Genomic DNA, 26,855 nt, shown 5'->3' with positions numbered 1-26,855 from the left:
TGCCGCAAATCGCGGGAGGGGGGCGCTCACCTGGTGGCTGTGGAGTAGCAGTGCTGGGCAACATGGGAAGGCAGTGGGCACTGTCTGTGGGCTCACTGGGCTGGTTCTCTGTCACATACCTCCCAACATGACCCTCTCCAGGAGGGACACAATGCTCTGTTTCTAGACTTCCCCTTAATGTATGATTGCCATCACCTGTTTTAAACAGGTTAATTTTTCAGAAAGGTGTTCAGCACAGATGAAGGCAATCACACATTAAGAGGAAAGTCCAGGAACAGAGCGTTATAGACACAGACACCCACTTTGAGTGACAGATGTAGCCATATTTAAATATTTTCTAGTTCTAGTTGCTCAAATCTTGTTATAAGCCTGAAACTTCAGAAGTTTTTAGGAGTAGATGGGGTGAATGAAACTGACTCTGGTGAAGAGATAAACTGGAGATAAAGTGGAAGGAGCTAACGCATCAGCCAATCAGCTGTGTTTGAAATATGACAGTTGGGAGTTCATTGGCTGGTGCGTTTATCAGTTTATCTTTTTGCCAGGCTTAATACATCTGTCCCATTATTAGATGTCTTGTATACCCTGCAGAAAGTGTTCCTCCTGGGAGATCTCCTTCATCAGACATGGGGAAACACACCTGGACACTGTTTTACCAGCAGATAATGCTCAGAAGCGAATGGATTTTTCTACAAAGCTGTCCTCTATGCCAGGTTCCCCTAAAAGCAGTGTGTCAGTAAGTATGAACATATAGCCAACTGCTTCATTTATTGCAATATGTCAACTAGACCTATTGGCTGCGGTAATTTACAGCAGCGAATTAATTCGCCTGGCATGTTCAGGTAACCCGATCCCGGCACTTATTGGGTATTATGCTTTACTTTACTCTTGAAGCATAATCCTGCATTATCAGCCCTCCGAGTCACAGTAATCGGCCTTACACATTTGGCGACCCTGCTGAGCGTTCTGAGCGATACCAGGGATACTAGGGTTAGGAATGCTTTTTTTTCTCGATGCTAGATCGCTCAGCAAGATCGCTCAGCACACAGCGATGTGCCAGCACTGTGTGCTGAGTGATCTGTCAGGGCCAGTGTTCTCCACTGACAACACTGGCCCTGACAAATGAGATTGACTTGATTTATCCAGCACACTGAATATTAATCACCAGGGCGATAGCGGCATGTGAGGCCGCACATCATTATCGCTATGCTCCTACACACGGAGCGATGTAGTAACATCGCTCAGTAAATGGCCTGACATTGCTATGTGTGTAGGCCCCATAACACGTGGGATTTGTATACTTAATCCAGTATACCATGTCATTGCCCGAGAACGGAACTTTGTTCACGAGAAAACTTACCGGGGCTAATTCAGCACCCACCATAATACACATATGAAATATTCTTCTTAACCAAAGCTCTATAGTGGTAGCAAATCCTCAAATTAATATCCTAAGTCATGTCAGGAAAAAAAGATTTTGAATTAGGGGAGGAAGTAGAAAAGAAGAAGTACATATATGTAATATCTGTGTAGCGGGCTGCTAACTTATTTATTCAATTGAGAAAAAAGGAGAAGAAATTCCCTGGGGGATTTAGAGTGCACCCCACCCGAGTTTCTTCTCTTTCCTTTTTTTCTCAATTGATAACTTTATAACTCGGGGGTGCACCACTGACCATCACACAAGCAGCACAAGACCCAAGGGGTCAATGCTGGGTTGTGATGCTAAGACAGAATTATCGAAAATTACAATAGTCAGTTATATCACCAAAAGATATACATTTAGCAAACTATTAACTTTTTCCTGTTCACTAATGCAATTTCCCCAAAAAAACCTCTCTAGCAACTTATTTATTCAGTAACATTTACTTGAATAGCATCAACACATTCTGTTATGCTTTACAATTAGGATCATGTAATTGTCGCTGAGTTTTTTTTTTTGTCCCCAGATATATACAAATATTGTTCTAACTAAGAAAATATTGCCATCCACTGTCTTAAATCTGATACTAATACCCCATTCACACCAGCCTAAATTCCCGGGTTGAGTCCGGGAACAACGCGGTACTAGCACTGGTGTGAAAGGTTCCCGGGACAAAGTCCCAGGCAAATTTCAACCCGGCTAGGTACCAGGGTTGTTCCCGGGTTCAACCCGGGAACCTGGCTGGTGTGAAAGGTACAGGGTATACTTACCCGGGTTGCCGTGTCCTCCGTGTCCTGTCCGACGGGAATTAATGCAGGCGGCGGGCGCAAATGATGGGACAGCCGGTGGATGATGATGACGCAGCTCTCCGGCGGCAGTGAGGATGCCGGAGAGCTGAGTCATCTTCATTCGCAGCCTGTCCCGTCATTTGCACCGCCGCCTGTGTGGATCCCTGGCCTGCACGGAGGACCAGCAACCGGGGTGAGTATTCTCCCCACCTCCGCCGCCATCCCGCTGCCTGCCCGCCGACTGCCCGCCTCCTCCCCACCTCCTGCCGGCCTCCGTCCCGCCCCCTTCTCACACCAGAAAATGCAGGGACATTTCTGGTGTGAATGGGTCCAAACCCGGGAATGTCCCTGCTTGTCCCGGCAACTGAATTCCCGGGTTTGTCCCTGCATTTCTGGTGTGAGTTGGGTATAAGCTGAGTTGTATCTGACCTCTCCTAAAGCACAATATAGAAGGTTGACTTGCAAAGAATTGACTGTGTTTGGTTATATTTCATTTTGTGTGTCAAACTAAATTTAGGATTTAGATGTAAGCATCCAGATGTAAATCCCCCTCCCTGGTTGTCGTACGGAATGCCAGCCGGTCGCCGGTGTTTTTTTTAAAGGGGACCGTCATTTTGCCCTGTAAATTCGGCTGGTAACCTGTACGGCCGATGAACTCGGAACTTATTGCACTCGGCAGCAGGTCTCTTTAATGTGAAATTTATCTGCTAATAACCTTTAAAGTAAATAATCATTCCACTATCTGTTTGTTTACACAGAGCCAAAGTGGATACTGTAAGGAGCAGCGCTTATCCACCCCTCCAGACAGGAATATATCAGACAAGCCAGGTACCGTCCTTAAGATCTTCACACTTTAATCTTACTTCAATCTTTTAAAGAACATGCAACATAATGCAGGCTTTATGGGACACACAAAAGATGCAGGCAGGGCTTTAGAAAAAGTGGATAAAGGCGACTGAATTGAAAAGTCTGTGAGTTCCTAAAATAAGCCCTCTAGCAGACCTCTTTTAGCTGAAAAGTCTGGAATAACCAGGAGAGCCAGTCGAGCATTCTCCAAGTAGCTGTAGCAATCAATAGATCTAACAGAAGTCACATAATGAACAGATGTCTGTAAAATCAAGCAAGATTACGTTACCATGGTGGCAGCATGCTTTCAATTTAATGTCATGTTGAAGTAGATTGCCTTCCCTTTCCTTTGCTGCTGTAGTGCGGTGGAAGGAAGAAGCGTATGAGGATTAGGGCAGCAGAGGTTGAAGGTGGTGCTGAGAGTTAGATTTTTTTTTTTTCACTTCAGAATGTCGTGATCAATCATTTGGCGGGTATAACCCTGCATACCAACTGTTATGGCTCTAGGAATCGGAGTGTGTTTTCTTTATTCAAAAAAATGTTTATAGCAAATCAGTATTTTACAGTCAAAGACTATGGATTATGAACAATACTTACCGGTATGTTTATAGAAATACTGAAAATGATTAACTTATATCATACAAACCTGGTCTCCAAGCTTATGGAAGCAGAAAATGCGCAGACTTCAGTGTACAAGACCAGACACATTGGGGGAAATTTACTAAAGGAAATGTGTGAAAAATAGGTGTATTTGTATTCAGAAATACACTTATTTTTGACATTTACTATCCCGAAAATACGGCAATTCGTATTTGCGTTGATAGCACATCAATACGACTACGAATTGCTGTATTTTCGGGATAGTAAATGTCAAAAATAAGTGTATTTCTGGATACAAATACACCTATTTTTTTACAAATTTCCTTTAGTAAATTTCCCCCATTTGTTCCTTTTTATTGTCCTATCTGGGGACACTAGGAAGTAGGAAGGCTAAAGGTGGCCATACGCTACTCTGATGTATCACAGCACAGTGTATGGTGATCCGACCCCCTGTGAGTCGCCCAGTATATTTCTGGGCGGCAGGATCGCATGCAATACATAACATGTGTGCCTTTCAATAGTGATGTACTGTATTGCATGGGACCTGTCCCCTGCCGCTGGGAAGGGGGACAAGTCAGAGTCTGATACATACAAGACCGAGCGTCTGACCCTGAGGGGGTCGTCAAACACCTCTGATTTGTACGATTTCTCGGCCCGATCTACCCAAAGCATGGTAGTGTATGGGCACCTTAAGGAGTAGGCACTAAATAGTGCCTCTTTAAACCATACCATCTCCACCTGCAACTGTGGTTTTTGACATCGATTACATGTCTCTCTCGCACGTGCGGGGGGGGGGGGGGGGTAATGCAGGCTGCACTCCCTCTCACAAAAACATGTACTGCTCCTCGCTCCGCCACTTAGTCCCCGTTCATAGGCCGGACTGTGCATGTGTACACATAATGTTCGCCTTATTGTTTCAGTGGTGCATCAGCGGGTTTCAGACAAATTTCAGTACAATTTGAAGCACTTTGATTCTTTTTCATACCATTGCTCTGAAACTACAAGTGCCACAGACGCTCATTCGGAAGGGCTTAAAAGGGCCCACCCTTTAATACAACAACTATTTATCTACTATGAAAATTTTAGAAGCAGCTGCGCTTTGAATTCATGAAACCGAGTCATGCCACGAAAGAAGAGCAAGGATCAGAGTCAAAATCCGCCACAAAACCGACAACCGCCATTAACTTTGGCAGAGCGGAGCCGTAGGTACAGAGTCAAGAAAATTTTTTGAGAATCTGATCACCAGGAAAGAAGTTATGGGGCTCCAAATACTAGTGTGCAGAACTAATACGGCATGGATACCGCTACTCCACAACCGGGTCCCTCGGGAGAGGGACCATAACGACCGAGGACGTCAGATATGTATTTTCTAAATCAAAACGATGCTGAGGTTACCACTCATGACCCAACCTTGGTCACAGTGGACCCCAATACAGGCCCTTCAATGCTGTTACTAAAGCAACCAGCAGCGTTGTCACGCTACTCTGGCGCAGACAAACAGTTTGCCAAGCTATTTCTAAACAATTCATTTGGCCATGTGTGTGGTTTCTGTGATCGCCTCTGACACAAGGGTGAACTGCACCACTGATCACATTTGCATACTTACTACCGCGTTTCACGTATAGAGCAAATGTGGAGGTTCTGGCATGCAGTACATGTATGCGATCATTGCGACAAAAGAAATTGCCACTCATGTGCAAGGAGTTCGGCTTCAAGTATGCACCGAAACTGACTCATCTGCCACAGCTCACCGCGGTGGACATACAAGTTCATCAATATGTATCCTATATTACTTATCACCAGGGGTTAAAGTGAGGGAGAATGGGGTGGAAATGAGTTCCACCACCTCTAATGGTAGGGGGAACTGAGTTCCACCTCTACTACAGCCCTGAACAGTAACTCCAACAGAAACACCTGTCCCAGCTGCTGCTTCTTCTGGCATGGCGTATGTGATGTCATACCATCACTGCTGCTGAAGTGAAGAAGAGCCACGAAGAGGAGCAGGCACTTTGCTTGCTGAACATAGGGTGAGAGGGGGCTGGAGGAACTCAGGGGTGGGGAAGCTGCTGGAGGGACATGGACGGTGACCTGCTGGAGATATAGAGACAGATGTGCAAAAGCAGCACTACTGTGTACATTAAGTGTATAAGGGGCACCACTGTGTGATTTAATATGAATCAAGAGCACTACATGCAGTGTAATGGGTATATGATTGTGCTACTGTTGTTACGCGCTGGAGGCACGCTCCGGCGCTGCAGGGGTGCCCGGCCGTGCGTCCCTCCTAAACTCTGGTTGCTCGTCAACCAGAGACGCTGGGGGACAACGCGGCCGGACGCAGCTTTTGGCAAAGGGAGCTGGGGTTGCCCGGAACGTAGGACGCCGGGGGAGATTGGTGGCGGAAGCAGCCTTCTCCGTGTTAGCATGACTGGGCAGCGTGCAGGACGCTGTCCGGTGCACACCTCCCCAGCTGGTAATCGTTAGGGGGGCTGGACTCTCCTTCTGATTGGGCACACTTCCTTTTTAGGGAAGCTAGCCCAGTCCACCCCCGCCGGTGATAGCTTCAGTGCTCTGTGCTATTCATCAGCCTGTTCCCTTTCTCTGCTCCAGTGCCTGTCTGTTCCAGGGAATGCGTCCCTGTGGTGTTCCCTGCCTGGTCAGCTGGTTCCTGGTCTCCGTGAGTACCCCTACTTGGGGCATTGCTTATCTCATTATTGCCTGTGGCCCTTCTGGGCTCTATCTTCATTTGGCCACCCTCTGCTTGTATGCAGGGGTGTTCTCTCAGCAGTACGCTGTATACTTAGTTGCTTTTGTATAGGTGCTACCTTCCGTGTTTATTGTCTTGTACGTATTGTTCTTTGTGTGCTTTTGGTGTGGTGTATTTTATTCTTGTGTATGCGACGCGGTCGCTGCTGGTTGGCGACTAGGTCGCTGGTGCATTAGCTGCATAAGTTAGTTTTGGCAAGTTGCCTTCTTTAATTTTAGTTAGGCTACCTCAGCTAGATTACCTTTTTGGCCGTACCCTTAGGGGGTTCCTGGTCCTCACATAACTCCTGGCTGCACCGGAGCTAGGGCGGGCTTAACTCGCCCTTTCAAATGTGGTGGCTACAGACGAAGCCTAGTTTCTGCAGGAACCGGTCACCTTATTTCGGGGGTCAACAGAGGCAGTGTAGGGTCCCGCCGTGGCTATTCTAAACAGCAGTCCCGGCTGCAGGTTCACTCCCGAAACCTAACAACTGTGTTGTAATTTTAATTGGAGTTACTATTGTGTGACTACACCCCTTCCTTGTGGGACCTTTGGAAGGTAAGGCACAAATTCCCTGCACTAGTCTACTCTCTGCCTAATGGGGGTGGCGTTAGGGGAGTTCCACTACCTCTCAAGGACCACTTTAAGCCCACCAACCAATTGTACATAGGCTAGCTATTTCTGACAAATAAACAAATCTTATACGGAACTATGTGTTTCATTCATGATTTGATAACAAGACAGACCTATAATCCATGTACCATGTGCCACAAACGGCAATCTATCAAGAGACCTTTTTAATTTAGTTCTTGTTGAGGTACAAAGATGTTAGGTAGTTTTTTTTGGTTCTAGCCTTTTATTTATTTAGTATGTTTCTACTGGCACATCAGCCCCTAATGGGACTCAGGATACCCATGAAACAGGGTTACACCACCAATAGCTGGTTGTTGTCACAGATTGCCACATCCTGCTTTGAATGACTGTGGGAGGAAATCACACTCCCTCAAGTGGGTATAGATCACAACATACAGATCCTTTTAAGAACCCCCAGTCCGGGAAGCAGACATGTTAAGGGGGCACAAACACGGAGTGGAGTACTTCTCTTTAGGGTTTGGTCAGGTCAAGAGGGAGGATGCTGAGACCCAGCTTATACAAGTGCATTGCCTTACCACTGGGTAGTGTTGAGCAGAGGTTAATGAGGCTCATTTGGGACACTGGAGTTGCAATGTAAGTGCTGCTCTAATTTTATTTGCTTAGAATCTCTGAGGAACTGTGATTGGAAATGGTGTATTAGAGGTGGGCAAGATACAGATAAAATAAACTGCTATGGCCATGCGTGGCAGAATTCTAATGTAAGTGTCTCTTGATATGGAGTAAGATGTGTTAAGAAATTTTATCTGCAAATGATGAGAAAGGTGGAAAGTGCTCAAGTCACTGTGATGATATAATCCAGATCACCAGTACCCAAGCAGGGGTATGGATAATATAGTCTCTAAAGTCCACAATACGGACTGTTTCTCCCTCCAGTCGGTGTCACCAGGATCCAGGGGAAGGTGATTTGTCTGTTAAAATAGAAAACATAAGGGGCTCTCCATAGTGCAGGTGAATGGTGTTTAAAAGAACATGTAATACTGTATGCGTATCAAACATAAATATGCTGGGGGCTGGATACCGCAATATATAATACAGTGTTACCAGGCACACTCCTCCACAGGCCCGCAGCACCACCTATAATAATGATCCCCTGCTAACGGCAGGAATGTTGGTTTCTGGCATACCTCTAGTGCTGTTCCAGGTGCGACGGTGGGGGATCATGATTCCAGGTGGTGCTCCGGACCTGTGAAGGATATGATCTTATAAACACCTTTACCAGGCTGAGTGCCACCTCTTTTTTCTGCAGCTGAAGCTTGCCCCACTGAGGATTTGTTATATGCATTCATCCAGTAGGCCACCCCGGCAATTACTTGATTTCTTCTAGCGTGACGAAAAACCGGTGCACACAAACACACACATATATATTTCAGTAACCTTCACAAACACTCTCCATTGTACAACAATTGATTGACTGTGGCAATCAGATGACTAATTGACTTGTTGAAGGGAGCAGGAAACATCAGGCTGCAATGAATTGCCATTAACCTCAGTAATTAACACACACCCTGGTGTCTCTTATTTACAGTTCCTAATCAGGGACACAGCCGGGAAAGGTTGATTTCTATAAATCCTGATGTCCAACTGAAAGTAGAGAAACTGGAAATGGTAAGAGTTTGCTATTAACCCACTCGCATCCTTATTGTCACAGCTCAAAACATTGAGATTGAGTGCTGTAGTCTGAAATATACATTGTGGTTGATACATGTGCGGCACTATGTACTCTCGAACGTAATTTGGGCCCACTAACATGCTACCACATGTGTTCCCTCCTGAGCACTATTTGCCTCATCTCTGCAAAAGCAGCAGGAGAGATGGATCATCAGCTAAAGCCCACCTTGTTTAGGTTTCCACCCATGTGACCACACCAGTTGCAGGGGTGCAGATGGGTCTCGGTTCCTCTGTGATTGGAGGCTGCTAGAAGATTATCTACTGTCGAAAGCAAAGAGTGGGTGTCTGCCGGTAGATTATCTTCTAACAGCCTCCAATCACAGAGGAGCCTTGCGACCTATACTGTATGCATCCCTGCATTCTCCGCCAGTGTCTGTAATGCTGCCGATCTCCGCTCATTCAACCTAATCACTAATAAATAAATCCAACAATTTCTGAGGAGTTTGGGGAAAACAAGTGTGCATATGCAAAAAAGTAAGATTATTTTATTATTTCAGGACCCTGTTAATGGTTTGTCATTTTTATAGGTAATGGAAAATACATTCCTGGTCTTCTAACATATGAAATCTATATATTAACAGTTACTATTTTTTGTAGAAAAACATAAGTACATTTGTGTAACTTGTATTATGCATTTCTATGGTACTTTAAGGCTGATTCTGAGTTGGATGTATATGCAATCATGGTTTTGTCGCCTCTTTATGCTAATGCCACTACAAAGTCCTTCCCTGGTATACATCTGTGCATCTGATGCTGTCGGTGTCCACAGAGGTAGAAATCTTTTAGATGCATTATTAGTTGTACCAATGGCAGTTGAAGTTTCTTCATCAGGGTATGGCGTCCTATGTGAGTGTTTTAACACCAACTACTGTCAGTGACATGCCACAGCCATAAGCCGCACCATCTCTGTACATCTTTTAGCATCCCCCATTACCTCCCAATCTCCATCCTGGAAAGCACCTTACATTTTTGCTACCGTGCACCCAAATGTATGGTCCGTACTCTTAATGTACAAAATCAGGACACGTGCTCTCTTCAACTCATACACACTCGCTCCACTGCTTCTGATATCACTGCTGCGTCCAACTCAGAGTCACATCCTTTGTAGTTACACTATAGTACTTTTTGTTACAGGCTCCATGTTGTAGACATTTTCACTGTACATCTTTTTACTATCCATAATTTGCTCTTTGTATATCATATGCAGGCACTGAACTACCTTGGTGTTTACCCAACTGAGGAGCAGAAACAGTTGATGAAATCCCACGTAAAGATGGATGCCAATGGAAATGTGTCATTTGGAGGTGATTATTGTATATACAAGTTATATTACTTCCTCTATATGTGCGTAGAGATGTATCCTACCTCATTGTTGCTGCAGTCACAATAAACAGATCTTCTAGCTGTGCCTAGCAGTGAGCACCTTTACTATTGTCGAGCGTGTTTTAGTCCATTTTTCCACAGAAAATGCTTGTTAGGATTGGTGTACAAATACAAGGCACAGGCAGACTTTGCTGATTTAATGATAGGCGGAATGACTATATTATTCTTTTTTTTGTGGAAAACACTGTAATGTAGCATATCATATGCAAATACAGTTGGCAGGTCTCATGTGCCCTGTGTGCCGCGACTCATTATGTACCGAGGCAAGATGAGGAATGACATATCTGTATGCCCCATACTAGAGCATATATCAAGGTTTTTAGAAATCATTTTGAAGGCTTGCACCCTAAATCACTTCACTGAAACCTTGTTAGGAGCAGAAAGATAAGTTGCAGCTGGTGCGATTTGAAAATCAACAATTCCTATTCAGGGAAAAAATACTTCTGGGTAATGTTATATACATGACATTGCCGTTAAGTTTATAGCTCAAGCGAAGCAATATTTTAAATAATATTTCAAATTTCTTCCCTTCTGAGCGATATCATTTATAATCTCGCTTAGTGTGTATGATCCATATCGCCAATGATGTGTTCTCTGGCGGATCATTATCCATGTCCTCCATCATCCTGCATGTACAGACAAGGGGGGACATAGTTAACCAGGACCAAGCTGCAGAATGCAGCATGGGCACCGCTCCCACCCGCCTTTGTTTGTTGCCGACATCATCGGCAAATGTGTATGCACTTGCCGGTGTCGGTACCCCCGTGGTCCCTATTGATGCCGATATTGCTGGGTACACACGTTGTGTAGTATGTACCCAGCTGTAGAGTAGATAAATTGCATATTGGCTTCAGAGAGTATAGATGTGTCCTCTCCGATCTTTGCGCATGCAAATTCTGGCCTAGTGGGAGCCAGAATTTGCATTCGATTTTGAGTTGAGTGGGGGTAGTCATTAATAGCAATGGCACTGATTTTGAATAAAGTAATTAAGAACAAGACTGGAAAATCCTGTCCCACACTTCTGGAGTACTAACGCTTTGAAATACTTGTCTCGAGGTGATTTTTTCTGTAAATCACCAAATAAATAAATATTAAAGAAGAAGCATTGATTGCACTGAAAAGAGTATATGACAAATGAAACAAAATCGGTGACACCACTTAGCGCTAACTGAGTGATCAAATAGGGATATACCATATATACTCGAGTATAAGCCTACTTTTTCAGACCATTTTTTATGCTGAAAAAGCCCCCCTCGGCTTATACTCGAGAGAGGGTCCCGCTTGAGTCAATAAGTTTTCCCAGTTTTTTGTTGTAAAATTAGGTGCCTCGGCTTATATTCGGGTCGACTTATACTGGAGTATATACGGTACATACCTTTCATGGTACAAGAGTCCAGATGTAATTGGACTCTTGTCCAATTACTTGGACACTTGAGTGAGGCGCATACTCTTTTGACTTTTTGGCTGGACTGCTACCCACCCTTCCTGGACCATTAGAAAACTGGGGATACCGGTGCCCGAAGCTTCCTAAATTCAACATTTGGTGCCAAGGCCGGACGGGAGAAGTTTTATGCAGCAGCTTTTTCCTAAAGAAATTGTGAATATATGCTATTTTATTTACAAATATTGTTAGTTCCCTGTACAAAATAAAAACCTTTGTTTGACTCGGGTACTACACTATGATCTTTTTGTATTGATATACCCTTGATTCCAAATCCTCTCACTAACGTGGGAGAAAGGGTATATCATTTGTGTTGTTCTAGGTACCTGCAAAACCGGAATTACATCTGGACTCTTGTACCATGAAAGATATGTATATCCCTATTTGATGAGTCAGTTAGCGCTAAGTGGTGTCACCGATTTGGTTTCATTTGTCACCTATCTTTTTGAGTGTTCTTGTTGACAGGACACTTGGTGTTCACCATAAGCTGCAAACTGTTGCTTTGTCTGCGCTAGTCCTGGTATAATACCTTCTCTGTTACTGAAAAGGGTGTAGTCAGGATCTATATTCTCCTAAGCAGCAATGTTTTGTATTTTGCACCTTTAGATTAGTAATTCTAACAATTGCATTCTTAGCTTTTTGACCTAACCGAGACCCATGAGGACACAAAATATATTAGTTTTTTTTTTTTTTTTTGTTATCTATAATGAAGTGGAAAAGGTAATTTAAAAAGAGTTACAGTAATATGTCAGATTAACCTCCATGCACCATATCAGAAGTTGTAACATTTACTGGTGCTTTAAAAGGAACTAATATTTGGTGTTTTTATAGTAATTTAGTTTCTCTGTATATCTTAGATTTTGTGAGGGTGGCCAAAAAGATATTTAATCTGCCTTTACAAGACCGAGATCTTGGGCAGGACCTCATGATGCTTAAAGAACATCAAGTCAGGCATTTATTGGACAGTGTGACAACGCAGGTAAGGTGATTCTATTCCATTCTAGCACAAACAGAATTTCAGTGTTGACATTACAATTACACATGTTTTCTGGGAAATTACCTTATGAAATCCTGACACAGTGAAATTTCTGCTCATTATTTTTCCAGACGTATAGATTGGTTATTTTAAAATGATATATGGTCTTTATTACTTACTGTGAGAAAAGTTCTAGAACAAACCATGGCAATGAAATGCCACAGCTTTGGATCTGATGGCATTAATAATTGTTACTCAACTGCCTCTTTTTTCACCACCGTATTTGATTTTTCTGAAATGTAAGCTTTATTTTATGGTTGTCTTCCTGTCTTTGGTTCAGTCATGTGATCTCTCCAGTGATGTTGACAGACTGAAAAAAGAGCGGGATGAGGCGTTTTCACAGTTAAAAATGATGAAGGTAAGTGGAGAATGCATTAATACACAATCACTTGAATGACCTGACCCTTATATTTGGTGTACTTCCCTTCACTGACAATAAATCCCATAATCCTTAAAGTCATGTGACATGACTGAGCATGATCTGCATCTCCAGGATAAATGGACAGAAGAGGTTGCAGTGAAAGCTGCTTTCTGTCTTTGGCAAAACAATCACTACATTCTCTCTGATTTTATTATTCCAATTATTTTCTATAAATAATATGTATTCCAAGTCAATCTAGTAGAAGGCAAGAAAAGCAGATTTAAAAAGTGTTATAACAGAATTTCCAGTACCACATTTGACTTTGTACGCTGTCCTGCCACTTTCCATAATCAACTCCAGGAATGTTTCTGAGATCATTGCAGAGACATCTAAATACTCACTGTGGAAGGATGTAATAATGGGTGTAATTACTGACTTTTCTCTGGAACCTCTGGGCCCTAGCAAATAAATCTTATTGTCTGTTAGCTGGAAGCTTAATGAGCTCACTGCTGTGGCTCTACTAACACCACAAGGAACCTAAAGCTTAGAATGCCATCTCACATTTTTTTTTTCCTTCTGTCTGGCAGAGTAAATTGTACTTTTCAGTAGAGATTGATGTCACAATAAGTAATAGAATGCAAGTACAGCCTAACTTGCCAGAATGTTGACCACACCACAACAGAATCTGTCTTCAAAATGTTTCTTACTCAATATTACACCTCCCCTTTTATGCACCTGAGTGATATCCCTAATAGATGCTGCAGGGGGCAGCAAGATAAATGTGACAGATGTGTCCACATACTTCTAGCCTCCTTGCGCCTTCTCGTTGCACCATGCCTGCGTGTATTTGTGTGCAACTTTTTCCATTAGGCTGGCATCTGACACATTTTGGGATAAAAGTGCTTGGGGTCCTCACTGTTTTTCTGTTACCAGCACTAGGATTCATTAGCAAGAACTACTCAAATCATAGAGGTGTGGTTGTCCCACAACCATCATTCCACCAACCTTTGCTATTTTGCACCAGGGCTAATTCCCCCAGGGGAATGGGGACAGTAAAAAGAAACACATGCAGGGTGCATAAGTAACTGTAATAAAACAATATCTTTACAGAAGAATTACAGTACTAGCCCCAGGAAAGCATGCCAGGAAATGATGGAGCTTGCAGAACCACAAGTGCACATATGCATTTGCATCAAGATCCCACTGGCATCTATACTTCACCTGTACAAAAAAAGTTAAAATAAAAACAGGACACACAACCATGTGTGGATAAAAAGTATTTTATTAACAAGTTACCAGGCCACACCAGGCTGGGATTTTTCAGACACAGTAACATCCATGTCACCATGTCAAAGACAGCTGTGGTGGTGGCTGGGAAATTACAGCCGATAGTCCCATTACAGGTGCTTGCAAAGGATGGACTAATCTACACTAGACTAGAAAATGCAACATTTACTGTTATTCTTACATCACACTATAATAGACTAGTAAATTATATTTACACCCATATGATGATAAAATGTTATATGTATTTGCAATGATATGATTATGCCACCAGCCACTTTATAGCGTCTCTTATGGTGGTACTAACGCTGCACTCCCTTGCAAGCATCTGTAATTGATTGATTACATTGTTTCTAGCAATATACAATTTTTGTGTATCACTGACCTAACTTGACCTGAGAGGCATAAATGCCACCAGTAGCTGGAGGGAATGCTGGTCCTTGTAGTGCTGTTTGGAGGATATTGAGTTGCCTCCAGGTGACTTTCAATTAAAAAATATCTAAAAGTTTGTGCTGATATCATAAATATGGTATATGCTGGTGAAAATGTAGTGGATCCCCATCCTTGTGCTCTTCGCTCTGTTGTTCCACTAGCCCTGGTTGGTCAAGCCTAGTCGTGGATCGGAAGTCGGAATCTTAATGTACTTTTTACCCCCAATTCTTCCAATAACAGCCTATACACAGCACTAGAGCTGGTTGAGCTTAGAGGTTCCATTTTTTCCCCTTTAATAAACTATCGTGCTTCTTGCAGACATGCTACATAGCAAGTGAGTGTGGCTTTTTGAGCGAGAACACATCACCAAAAGGTTGCCAAGTTCGCAGCTAACTCACAACCTATTACTATTATTTGTTGATGTTAAAATGAAACTAACTTAAATCTCTCTGGGGGTCCCACCTACTTTTTTCTTGTTGGAAAACCTTCACTCTGTTACTTTTCCCGCCAATATCTGAGATACTGTTTTGTTTACGCTAAGTCACATGCTGGGTTCTGCATAAACCAGGGCTTGAGAATACACAGCATGTTTTCCCCACAAATGATGGCAGTCCTAACCACCAGTTTATCACGGGTAAAATCTATATGCCCTTTGTGGAGAGAACCCAGATGCGGTTTCCGATGAGGGTGGAAGTTCTTTGACGCCCCTATAGCGTTTCTATTTTTTCTCCAATCTAGATTTGTTATAGGTTATGTTCTTTTATTTAGGCTGCATTATCCTCTTGTGGGCTCGCTTTGCTCGCCATGCTTCGGGCACGGTGGCCCACATCACTCGTCACAAGTAAATATTCCCACTAGAAGTTGATGTGGACCTATTACTTGAAGGAAAAGGTCCCTTTAGCGAATGGTATGTAGGTTCTGCCTTATGTCATGTGTCATTCTTCATCTTTATTCCTCTTAACCATGTCCTCTCTAAATATGCACAGTTCTGCTGCACCATTATCGTGTGCTAGCACTGTACTCCCTTATGTAGGAGGTTAGTAGGGTAGTGGTGCATTTGTGTCTTGTACAGTATGTCTGTATAAAGAAACAGATGATATTGATGTTTATTAGCTTCTTTTATGTTTTTGTGACAGGCTGTGTTTCTTTGCACATTGATAGGCTCAATGAATGCCTTTTTCTTTCATAGAGTTTTTCACTGCCTGTTCTGTCTAGATCAATGGCTCACAACTTAGGGTGCGTTTACCCCTGGAGGTATTCTGCAGACCAGTTAGGGGTACTTGAAAATAATATTGGTAATGTCAGAAAAAGTGGAGGTCTACCAATAGCGGAAGAAGTATCCTGTTGCCGTGGAGATGAATAACGTCATGTAACTTCCGATTCCATCTTCAGCATCTCCTTGTGCTTTTCCCTACCTGTAATCCACTGGAAGCTACACGCGTTGCCCTTAGACAACAGTGTTCAACTGCCCTGCGCTGAGACAGGTGGAGGAAGCAGTGGTACTAATCCTTCAGGTGTAAACGGGAACCGATTTCTCCTCTGCTCCTTAATATAAGGACACTCCTAAGGATACACATACTTCTCACTTCCATTCCACTTGTAATTACTGTGGATATTTCAAATTGAGAGGAGGGAGTACTCATAAATGAAAAGCCTAATCAAGGGGTATGGGAGAGAAAAAAGGTTGGGAACCGCTCCAGGCAGCTGTCACATGTGCTGCCGCTCCAACGGTGACACTAACACCTGCGGGCTCCCTGGTTGCATTCAACCAGGGAGTCCGCGGTTGTCAGTGTCACTGCTGGAGCGGAAGTATACACATGACTCAACCTTGAGCATGCTGCAGTGTCCCACACACGTAGCTCCATGGAGCAGGACGCAGTGAAGGAGGCGGGTGAGTCTGGCGTCCGAAAGTACAGACTGTGCATGTTTACACAGTCTGTATTTGATTTGTGTCCTGCTGCTGTTCAGCTCCCAATAATCAAGGAGTAAGCTTTCAGCAGGGCCCTTTTACCTCCAAGTCTGTCTGTTGTTACTCAGGGGCAGATTTATTAAGCTCGGTGAAGTGATAAAGTGTCTGGTTTTTATAACCGACCAATCAGCTCCTAAATGAACTTACAGGCTTGGTTTGAAAAATGACAGGTAGGAGCTGATTGGCCGGTGATAAAAACCAGACACTTTATCACTTCACCAAGCTTACTAAATCTACTCCTCAGTTTGTTTTATCACTGTCTACAATTGTAAAGCACAACATAATCTGCTGCGCTATATAAGAAACTGTAAATAAATAAGGAGGGTGCACCCAAGTGGACGTTAAATTACAATATGCGGCAGCTTTTTTTAACTTAAAAAAAATGACGACTCAGGGACACATGATATGGTGTACCTGATACATATTTATAAGAGGTACGCCGTACCCCATTACTTCTTACGGTGGTTCCCTGCACAGCACGGCAGGTGGTTGTCTACCCTAGGGGTGGCAGGTTGTAGTGCAAGTCTGCAGCGGGCTATCGCTGCAGCCTGCCACCCCTAGGAGTCCACAACCTGCCACCTTTAGGAGACTCAAAATAGGCGGGCGGGGGGAGGTCAAAATGGCATGAAAATGCTCTGCGTAATTATGGGCATGATCTTTCAGCCCACCAACACCACATTATACAACCAAAGGAATAAAAACAATCAAATGAATAGCGCACCAGACTATCACTTCAAAAGACGTCGCGGAAGGGGGTGGGATTTAATAGGCTGAGAGACTCAAAGTGAGAGATTTGGTTAGAAATCTCCAGGTTTTTTTTAAAGCGGCAATAATTTACACTGCATTGAATCTATCATCCTATTAAATTTCACCCACGGTGCGCATATCTGTAAGGTGTGAAAAACCGACGCCTAAAAATAAACATTTCAATACCCCCCATATACGGTATGCAATCTGTGATTTAAAAAAAAGGAATAAAATGTGTGTGAGATTAAAAAAGGGGAATAAATGGGCATGCTAATTAAGACCAACTAACACAGATTAAAGGGGATATTCAATCTCCGGCGAGCACCTCCCACCGGGGAGATGCCCGCCGGGCCCTATTCAATGCTGTCTTCCCCGACAGCATTGAGCAGGGTATCTCGGCAGAACGTTCCCGACATCACTAGCTGTCGGGCTCGTTCTGTTGAGAACAGCCGGGAAGTGACGAGCTGCCGGCTGCAGCTCGCCTCTTCCCGGCCGCAACTCGCCGCCACGCCCCCTTTTCGCTCCCCGGCAGGCGGGACATTGAATCCCGCCTGCGTGTTCTCGGTCGAGCTGACCGAGAACGGGAATGGGTCACGGCGGTCGAGCAAGCTCGACTGCCGTGACCCTGACATTGAATACCGCCCTAAACATCTAAAGAAAAAACATTTGAATAGCGCACCCGACCATCACTTCAAAAGACGTCAGATGCGTGAATTTGAAAGGTGTGTGTGGGGGGGAGAGAATGTCGCCCAAATGTAAACATTTGAATACCCCCCTTTAAGTCTTATTTCTGGATGTAATTTATATTTGTATGTTTTCTTTTGGGCATATTAACCCCATTCAGTGGCAAGCCCGGAAAATTCTTGCGATTGCCACTGTTTAGAGCCGGGCAGCGCTGCTGAGTTCAAGCCAGCTGCCGGGGACGGGGTGCGGGTGGGCATGTCTGGGCAGCTGCTGATTGACAGTTAAGCAGCACTGCCCAGACCCAGGGAAGCAGTGGTGTTTTTTTTTTAAGGGAGAGCTCCCCATAAAAAACTCACCCAGTGGGGAGCGCTCCCCCAAAAAAAACACTACTGAAGGGGTTTATATAAATGTTGAGGATGTCCTCAGCCAAATGTACCAATTTTTTTTTAATAATGAAATAACATTTTATAAATGTAATTGAACTTGAATTTGAACTTCGTAGCCAGCACAGTGTGCACACACTGCTGTAATAACTATAAATTGTGAAGAATGGTTGCACTATTCTTCCACATGAAAGTCATTACAATGAATCCTGTCTCAGGAATTGTTCCAGAAAATCCCATATATACTGGATTAGGTTCAGATGAAATAACAGGGAAGACCCGTGACCTGTGGATAATATCAACGTCATCTCCACAAACTTTTCAGGCATCAACACAAGCTCTGTAAATGAGGGATTTCATCGTCAGGAGAAAAACAAAACATTTTATTATATGTGGTGAAGATAATCTATCAGTACCATTACATTGTAATAAGCATTAACCTAAATGAAAGAATGCACCTAAATCATTGCTGTGTGCTGAGCGATCCAGCAAAGCTCAGCATTGTCGCTGCGTGTGTAGGCCACTTACGCCTTGAAGATAAACACTTTTGCTTATTGCTCACTAAAAAAGGAGTCCTCTACTCCCTGGTATAACTGTAGTGCACTGCAGGTGGGACAGAATAGTGTGGACAGGGATTTGTAATCGGGAGGAGATTGTCCTGGCTTTATTCAAAATTTTAGTGTAAACCCAGTTTTTCTTTGCAACACGGTTTATTACAGAATAGAATTGCACCTTTTTTCCCCTCATACTGTACACCTAACTGTGGATCAAGCTCAGTGTTTCTCCCCTGGAATTCTCTGCTTATATTGGGGCACGTAAAATATTACTTGGATAACCATCGATTGTTGTAGCTATCGATGGTCATCCATTGGCGAGCAGCCAAACTCCGATGCTGGAAACAAATCCCCAGCACTATGTGGCACCTACAGTGACCTGCTCTCTGCTCCCTTATTATGCAAGGGTGTGGAGAGTGAGGTACTGTATGCCAAGTGATGGGAATTTGTTGCTGGCGCCTGAGTTTTGCCTCAGGAAACGGTGGATCGCCCCTCACTGACCCGCTGTTGTAGCTGCACTTAACACCGGACTTGCTACTTGGCCTGGGCGGCAGCAGTGTCAGCTGTCACAGCCCGTGCTGGCAACAAGTTAAACTGCAGCCTGTGCTGGCAGTGGCTGGCGCGCAGGCTGCAATTAATTGATAGGAGTCGGACCCCAGCAGAATCAGCAAGTACTGTAGAGTAAGCATGTGGGCTGCTACACTACTTTCTGTTTCTGCCCGCTTGCCTGGCCATATCCTGCCATCTGCCCATAGTGTGCAACCTGCTCGCTCAGTCATACCCTGCCATCCGCTCACCCGGACATATCCTGCTGCTCGGCCATCGACTGCCGCCTGCTGACCATCACCTGCTGTCCGCCTGGGGGATGATAAATGTGCAGGTTTGAGGAATTTATTTTTTGTGCTTTAAATTTTAATATTATGGAAGTAGTAGCAATGTATCATAAAGGGGTGTGGCTGTGACAGGAGGGGGGCCTGGGATGGAGAGGTCTAGGGGGGGTGGAGAGGTGTAGGGGGGTATGGAGAGGATGACGAGGGCACGGAGAAATGCAGGGGTGGTGACTGGGAGACAGAGAGGTGATGGGGGGACAGAAAGGTGCAGGGGTGGGGATAGAGAGGTGCAGTGGTTATGGGGGGAGAGGTGATGGGGGGATAGAGAGGTGTAAAGGGAACGGGGGCGTGTGTGTGTATGATATATATATATATATATATATACATATACATATTAGAGTCTGGGGATGGCGGCACTCGATTAAAGAAATAATACCAGGAGTGTCAGGAGAGCCGCCGGCGGCACGCTGCGTGTCTCCTACTCACCGCTCCGTGCGCGTCGGCGACTCTCCTGTCTGGCGCTGGGTCCTGGGCGGCAGAGGGGGAACGCAGCGGGGCGCCTGTAGCTGGGGTTCACTCTGTGCGGCCGGCGCCGGTCTGTTGGACGTCAGCAGCGTCCAGAGGCTGGCGCCGCCATCTTGGTTGAGGGCTATGCGGTATTGGGCCAGGGAATGGTGTTCAGCCCACTGCACCGCTGTGGCCAATGGCAGCATCTCCCTGGGGATTTAGGGAGGCTGTCAGGAGCTATCTGGTGTCAGTGCAAAAGAGTCTTCAGCCTGTCTGTTACTCTCCTGCCTTCTCTCGGTCCTAACCATTGGTTAACCCTGTGAAACCTGTGCTCTGGCTCAGCAACCCCGCCGGCAGTTTCTTCATCCAGCCTGCTCATTCTCCGTCTACCTGTGCCCAGTTACCTTCATCATCTTCTGGCTACCTTCCCAACCTCCATTCCCTTCCAGAGGCATTGTACAGCACCGTATTGCCGTTTTCTCCCAGTCTTTCACCGGACTTTTCCAAATTATAGCAAGTTGCTCATTTTGTTTCCGAATTGCCTCAAAGAAGTATTTGAGTGCCCGTTGTACAAGAGAAGTATCTATGTACATCCATGAAACCATCTTTTATTAAACCGGCTCGATTTAACCCTACGCCTGCTGCCTCCAGTGTGGTACCTGACACTCACACGAACCCATCCAATCCCATTCCCGTGACAGTTTGCACTGACCCAATGGATTCGAGTGGGTCTCAGGGACTTCCAGTCGATGTGCTCCAAAGCATTGTGGCCCGTTTAGAGCAATTGGAATCCTCCCAGCAACAGGTAGCACAGTTCCTCCAGACCTTATCTCCGCCTCAAGCCGAAGCAGCTGCCTCTGGGTCTACCACAGAGGTTAGTTCACCCCCGGTGGCCACGTCACCTCCCACCGTGTCCGCTCATCTGCATTTACCCACACCAAACAAGTTTGATGGATCTCCGAAGGCCTGCCGCGGATTCCTAAATCTGTGTGAGGTTCACTTCACTCTTCAACCTTTCAATTTCCCCACTTCGAAGTCCAAAGTGGCGTATATCGTATCCCTCCTGACTGGTACTGCTTTGGACTGGGTATCCCCATTATGGGAGCGCTCCGATCCACTCCTTTCTGATTACTCCGGGTTTATCTCCACTTTCAGACGCATCTTTGACGAGCCAGGACGAGTGACCTCAGCAGCAATGGAGATTTTAAGAATCCGCCAGGGGAGTCGTCCAGTCAGTCAATATGTGGTACAGTTTCAGACCCTAGCGTCCGAGTTGGGGTGGAATAATGAGGCTCTACAATCCGCCTTCCTAAATGGTCTGTCCGGACGCTTGAAGGACGAATTAGCCACGCGGGATATGCCGGCTACACTGGAAGAAGTAATTTCATTATGCAATAAGGTGGATCTCCGCCTGCATGAGAGGCAGATGGAGAGGAGTCGTGTCGACCACTTTAAATCCCGAACTCCGACTTCCCAGATTCCTGTCCCGAGACCAGTGTCCGCTCCACCTCAACCTCCCGAGGAGCCCAAATCGTTTCTGCCTGTCACCTGAAGAGAGAGCACGGCGCAAAAGGGAGAATCTGTGCATGTACTGCGGAGCATCATCACACATGGTCCTGTCTTGTCCTCGACGTCCGGGAAACGACCTCTCCTAATCGGCAAAGGAGAGGCCAGATTGGGAGTATTGGTTACCTCTCCTATGACTACAGACTCTACCATACCAGTGAAGCTTTTTACCCCTCAAGGTTCCATTCAGTTGAGAGCATTGGTAGATTCTGGCGCCGCGGGCAATTTTCTCTCTGCAGCACTCTGCGCCCAACACTCTCTCTGTACTAAGCCTTTAACTCAGAACCTCTTCTTGACAGCAGTCGACGGGAGCAGAATTCCTGACGCCCAAGTTTCCTGCCAGACCCAGTCCCTCCTCCTTCAAGTCGGGGTTTTGCATCAAGAGATGATAGATTTCTTAGTCATTCCACGGTCCACTCATGAACTGGTTCTTGGCCTACCCTGGCTGTTTAAGTATAATCCTCGTATCAACTGGGAGACTATGGAGGTGGAGACCTGGGGCACAAACTGTTTTTCTTCCTGTCTTTCCGAAGTGATTCCGTTTCGGCAGACATCATCAAGCAAGTCTGAACCTTCAGTACCACCTCAGTATGCTGCTTATAGTGATGTTTTCAGTAAAACTGGGACTGTCCAGTTGAACTTATACCCGGTAAAGTCCCTCCACGAGGCCGCATTTATCCACTCTCCTTACCTGAGACAAAAGCAATGTCCGAATATATACAGGAGAATCTACAAAAGGGTTTCATACGCCCCTCCACTTCACCCGCCGGCGCGGGGTTTTTCTTTGGGTACTTGTGAGTTATCCGGGCGCCCGATTTTTGGTCGTATACGCATCGCGTCGCATCGCATGGCATCGTATGTTAACAAAATGGCATACGATGCGACGCGACGAGATGACCACCCGAACCCGATTTTACATCGGGTACCATGTAAAGTGATCACGTCGCATCGCATGTTAACCACATGGCATGCGATGCGATGCGATGCGATACCACCCGATTTTTGCAGTGTAAAACCCCCAAGAAAGTGTCCCAAAAAGTGACACAATGTCAGTCCCATCCCCATTGTTAACGCCACTCCACTATCAACGTGAACCCGAAGCGTGGCGAGCGCAGCGAGCCCGCGAGGGGCGGCGGTACGCGTCCTCCGACCTTTTCATGCCCTACTATCCACAAGGGCGTGGAGTGAGAATATAATAGTGTGGCGAGCGCAGCGAGCCACCGAGCCCGAAGCGTGGCGAGCGGACACGGATACCTTCACAGGTAAGCGCGTCCCTTCACGGGCTTCACAGGTGTCCATGGCGACGTGGACACCTGTGAAGCCCGCGAAGGGACGCGCTTACCTGTGAAGGTATCCGTGTCCCCTCGCGGGGCTCGCTGCGCTCGCCACGCTTCGGGCTCGGTGGCTCGCTGCGCTCGCCACACTATTATATTCTCACTCCACGCCCTAGTGGATAGTAGGGCATGAAAAGGTCGGAGGACGCGTACCGCCGCCCCTCGCGGGCTCGCTGCGCTCGCCACGCTTCGGGTTCACGTTGATAGTGGAGTGGCTGTGAGCATCCAATATCATTCATCAATATCATGCATATCTGACACATTAAGGACAACTGAATTAAAGGTAATAACTGTGTAATTAACATAAGAATGAAATAAATTACAATAACAAATAATCATAAAGCACACAATAATCAATCAACATCATGATTTATCAACTAACGTGAGCGCATGCAGAATACGCTCAAATGCGTTGTCTCTCGCCAGGCATTTTCGCCACACGAACTCCTGCATGTAGGAATCTAGATGATGGCGGGCTGTGCCCCGCTGGCATTTGTTGCGCCATTTTGCACACCCCCATAGTCTCTCAATGTTCTGTGTGTGTGCACCAGTCTCTGGGTCGACGAAATTAAAGCGGTGATTTACCCGCAAGTGGCTGTAACCAGCCCGCTCCAGTTCACTGGTTTGGTAGGCGCGCCAGCAATCACTGACGATGGTGCTGCCAGGTGCCACGTGCTCCACAATTGCACCAAGGAGAGTGGGTGCATCTCGTTTGGGAACTGCGACCATGAAACAGTCCCCTGTCTCCCGGCACAATCCTCCGAACACCCACTGCTGTGGGAGTACTCTGCCAACATTGGCCTTGCGCTTTACAAACAGGGTTTCATCAACCTCCACCATTTGCCCTGGGCCTCCAATCTGCCGTTGAGGCTGTGCCATTAAGTCACATTGGCATGCCTCCCGCATCAAGGCGTTATAAAAAACGGTGCTTTTATTGCATAGTTTTAAATTCTTTGCACAGAACTCGATTGATGTCAGTTCATCACACCAGCACCAGATAAAGCGCAGGATCGTCATGAATGGGAGCCTGCACCCAGGATAGAATAGGGAGGCCCGCAGACTCTGTTTTTTGCTGCAGCTTTTAATATAGCAGCGCCATTTGCGCTCTTTCAGGGACAGGCGCATAGGGTGCCCATTTGGGCATGTGGCAGTCAATGGGAGCAGCCCTTTCTCCTGCAGGAATGCGACTGTCTCTTCCTCAGTTTTTGGGAGGCTGAAGATGCCATCAACCAAAGCCATTTTGGCAATAATGGTGTAAGGGGTGAAATGGGGCAGGTGTAAGGGGCCAAATGGGGCAATATTGGGGTAAATGTCCAAAAATTCACCTCACAAATATGGAACAACGCTGTAAATCAATATCTCTCTCAGTAAAACACTTGCTCTCTCCTCTGGAAACTACCTCACACTGTTTTTCTGCCAGATGTGCCAGAGGGCGGGTTTAAAAATGGGCGGGAAGTGTAAACATCGCGTCGCGTCGCATCGCATCCCATTGTATACCATACAATAAGCATACGATGCGACGAGATACGACGCGATGGAAAATCGCGTCGCATCGTATGCTTATTATAATGGCATGCGATGACCACATCGGGCGCCCGGATAACTCACAAGTACCTTTCTTTGTTAAAAAGAAGGACGGATCTTTGAGACCCTGCATAGATTACCGTGGTCTAAATGATATCACCATCAAGAATCGCTATCCCCTACCATTAATATCCGAACTATTTGATAGAATCAAAGGTGCCGTTGTCTTCACCAAATTAGATCTGAGGGGCGCTTACAACTTGATTCGTATTAGACCTGGGGATGAGTGGAAGACGGCATTCAATACCCGAGACGGCCACTACGAGTATCTGGTGATGCCATTTGGACTCTGTAATGCCCCGGCTGTGTTTCAGCAATTTGTCAATGACATATTCCGAGATATGCTTTACCACTCAATTGTTGTCTACCTGGACGACATCCTCATCTATTCTTCAGATCTTGTGAGTCATCGTCAGACTGTCAAAGAGGTCCTAACCCGCCTCCGGAAGAACCGCCTCTACTGTAAACTTGAGAAGTGCGTCTTTGAAGCTTCCACCGTGCCTTTCCTGGGTCACATTCTTTCTCCGTCCGGCTTACAGATGGATCCGGCTAAAGTCAAGGCCATACAAGATTGGACGGCTCCTACCACTTTAAAAGGTCTGCAGAGATTCCTTGGATTCTCTAATTATTATCGCCGATTCATTCATAACTTTTCTACCATCGCTGCACCCCTTGCTGCTCCTATCCTCCTTCAGTCGGATGCAGACAAGCCATTCTTTCTAGAGGTTGACGCCTCATCCGAGGGAGTAGGGGCTATCCTCCTTCAGCGAAACGAAGATAATAAACTTCTGCCCTGCGCTTATTTCTCCAAAAAATTCCTTCCAGCAGAGAGAAACTATCCTATTGGCGAACAAGAACTTTTAGCCATAAAGCTAGCATTCGAAGAATGGAGGTATCTGTTAGAAGGAGCACGACACAGAATCACGGTCTACTCTGATCATAAAAACCTTTCATTCCTGCGCAATGTTCATTGTCTCACTGCCCGCCAAGCACGGTGGTCCACCTTCTTTGAACGTTTCCACTTCCAAATTCTTTTCCGTCCCGGCTCAGAGAATAGTAAGGCGGATGCCCTGTCCCGGTCCTTTGATTCTTCCGCTGAGGAAAACATCCAACCTCAAACCATACTGAACCCGCTTGTTTTCGCACTTACGTCGACTACTCCCGTGCCGCCTCCAGGGAAGACATATGTTCCTAAGGAACTACGCACCAAGATATTAAGATGGGCCCATGCTTCACGTTTCGCTGGTCATCCAGGGGTGCAAAAGACTCTAACATTCTTACAACGCTCCTATTGGTGGCCTTCTATGTCCACAGACGTCAAAAGTTTTATATCCTTCTGTGTTCCTTGCGCACAGCACAAGACATCCCGTATGTCGCCAGCTGGTCCTCTTCATCCTCTTCCCATTCCAAGTCGTCCCTGGACACACCTCTCGATGGACTTCATCACCGACCTCCCAGTCTCTAACGGAGACACGGTGATCTGGGTCGTCGTAGACAGATTTTCTAAAATGGCACACTTCTTCCCTCTCAAAGGGCTTCCCAGTGCACCTGTGTTGGCCAAACTCTTTGTTTCTTCCATCTTCAAATTACATGGACTTCCGTCTGAAATAGTCTCCGACCGTGAGGTACAATTCACAGCTCGTTTCTGGAAATCCTTGTGTTCAGCCATGCAAATCAAGCTTCAGTTTTCTTCAGCATACCACCCACAGTCCAATGGTCAAACCGAACGCGTCAATCAGGACTTGGAGACCTTTCTACGATTCTTCATTTCCTCCTCTCAAGATGACTGGTCAGATCTTCTTCCATGGGCCGAATTTGCTCACAACAATTCCTACCATTCTTCTTCTGGTCATACCCCATTTTTTACTGTTTATGGAAAACATCCTCATTCCCCTGAATTTGCCAATCTTCCGGCATCAGAGGTTCCTGCAGTCGATTTTTCTTTACAGCACTTCTCACATATCTGGTCCAAAGTTCAAGAAGCCTTGTCAAATTCTGCACTTCGATATAAAAGATTCGCAGATCGCCGACGAAGAGCTGCACC

General features: G+C 45.6%; 1 protein-coding gene across 2 annotated transcripts in view; it reads left to right on the top strand.

Annotated features, from left to right (window-relative positions):
- STXBP4 (syntaxin binding protein 4) overlaps window positions 1-26,855 on the top strand; it is a 146,899-nt gene that overhangs the window by 27,147 nt on the left and 92,897 nt on the right. For both annotated transcript variants that reach the window (XM_083148648.1, XM_083148647.1), the window contains exons 5-10: window positions 589-733; window positions 2,964-3,033; window positions 8,574-8,653; window positions 9,924-10,020; window positions 12,398-12,519; window positions 12,857-12,934. In XM_083148648.1, coding sequence (XP_083004774.1) covers window positions 589-733; window positions 2,964-3,033; window positions 8,574-8,653; window positions 9,924-10,020; window positions 12,398-12,519; window positions 12,857-12,934 — 592 coding nt within the window. The remainder of the gene's footprint in view (window positions 1-588; window positions 734-2,963; window positions 3,034-8,573; window positions 8,654-9,923; window positions 10,021-12,397; window positions 12,520-12,856; window positions 12,935-26,855) is intronic.

The sequence above is a fragment of the Crinia signifera genome, chromosome 6 (assembly GCF_055691185.1).
Source record: "Crinia signifera chromosome 6, ASM5569118v1, whole genome shotgun sequence".
Classification (NCBI taxonomy): domain Eukaryota; kingdom Metazoa; phylum Chordata; class Amphibia; order Anura; family Myobatrachidae; genus Crinia; species Crinia signifera.
The sequence above is the reverse complement of the archived record's forward strand: the minus strand, read 5'-3'. Positions and strand labels throughout refer to the sequence as shown.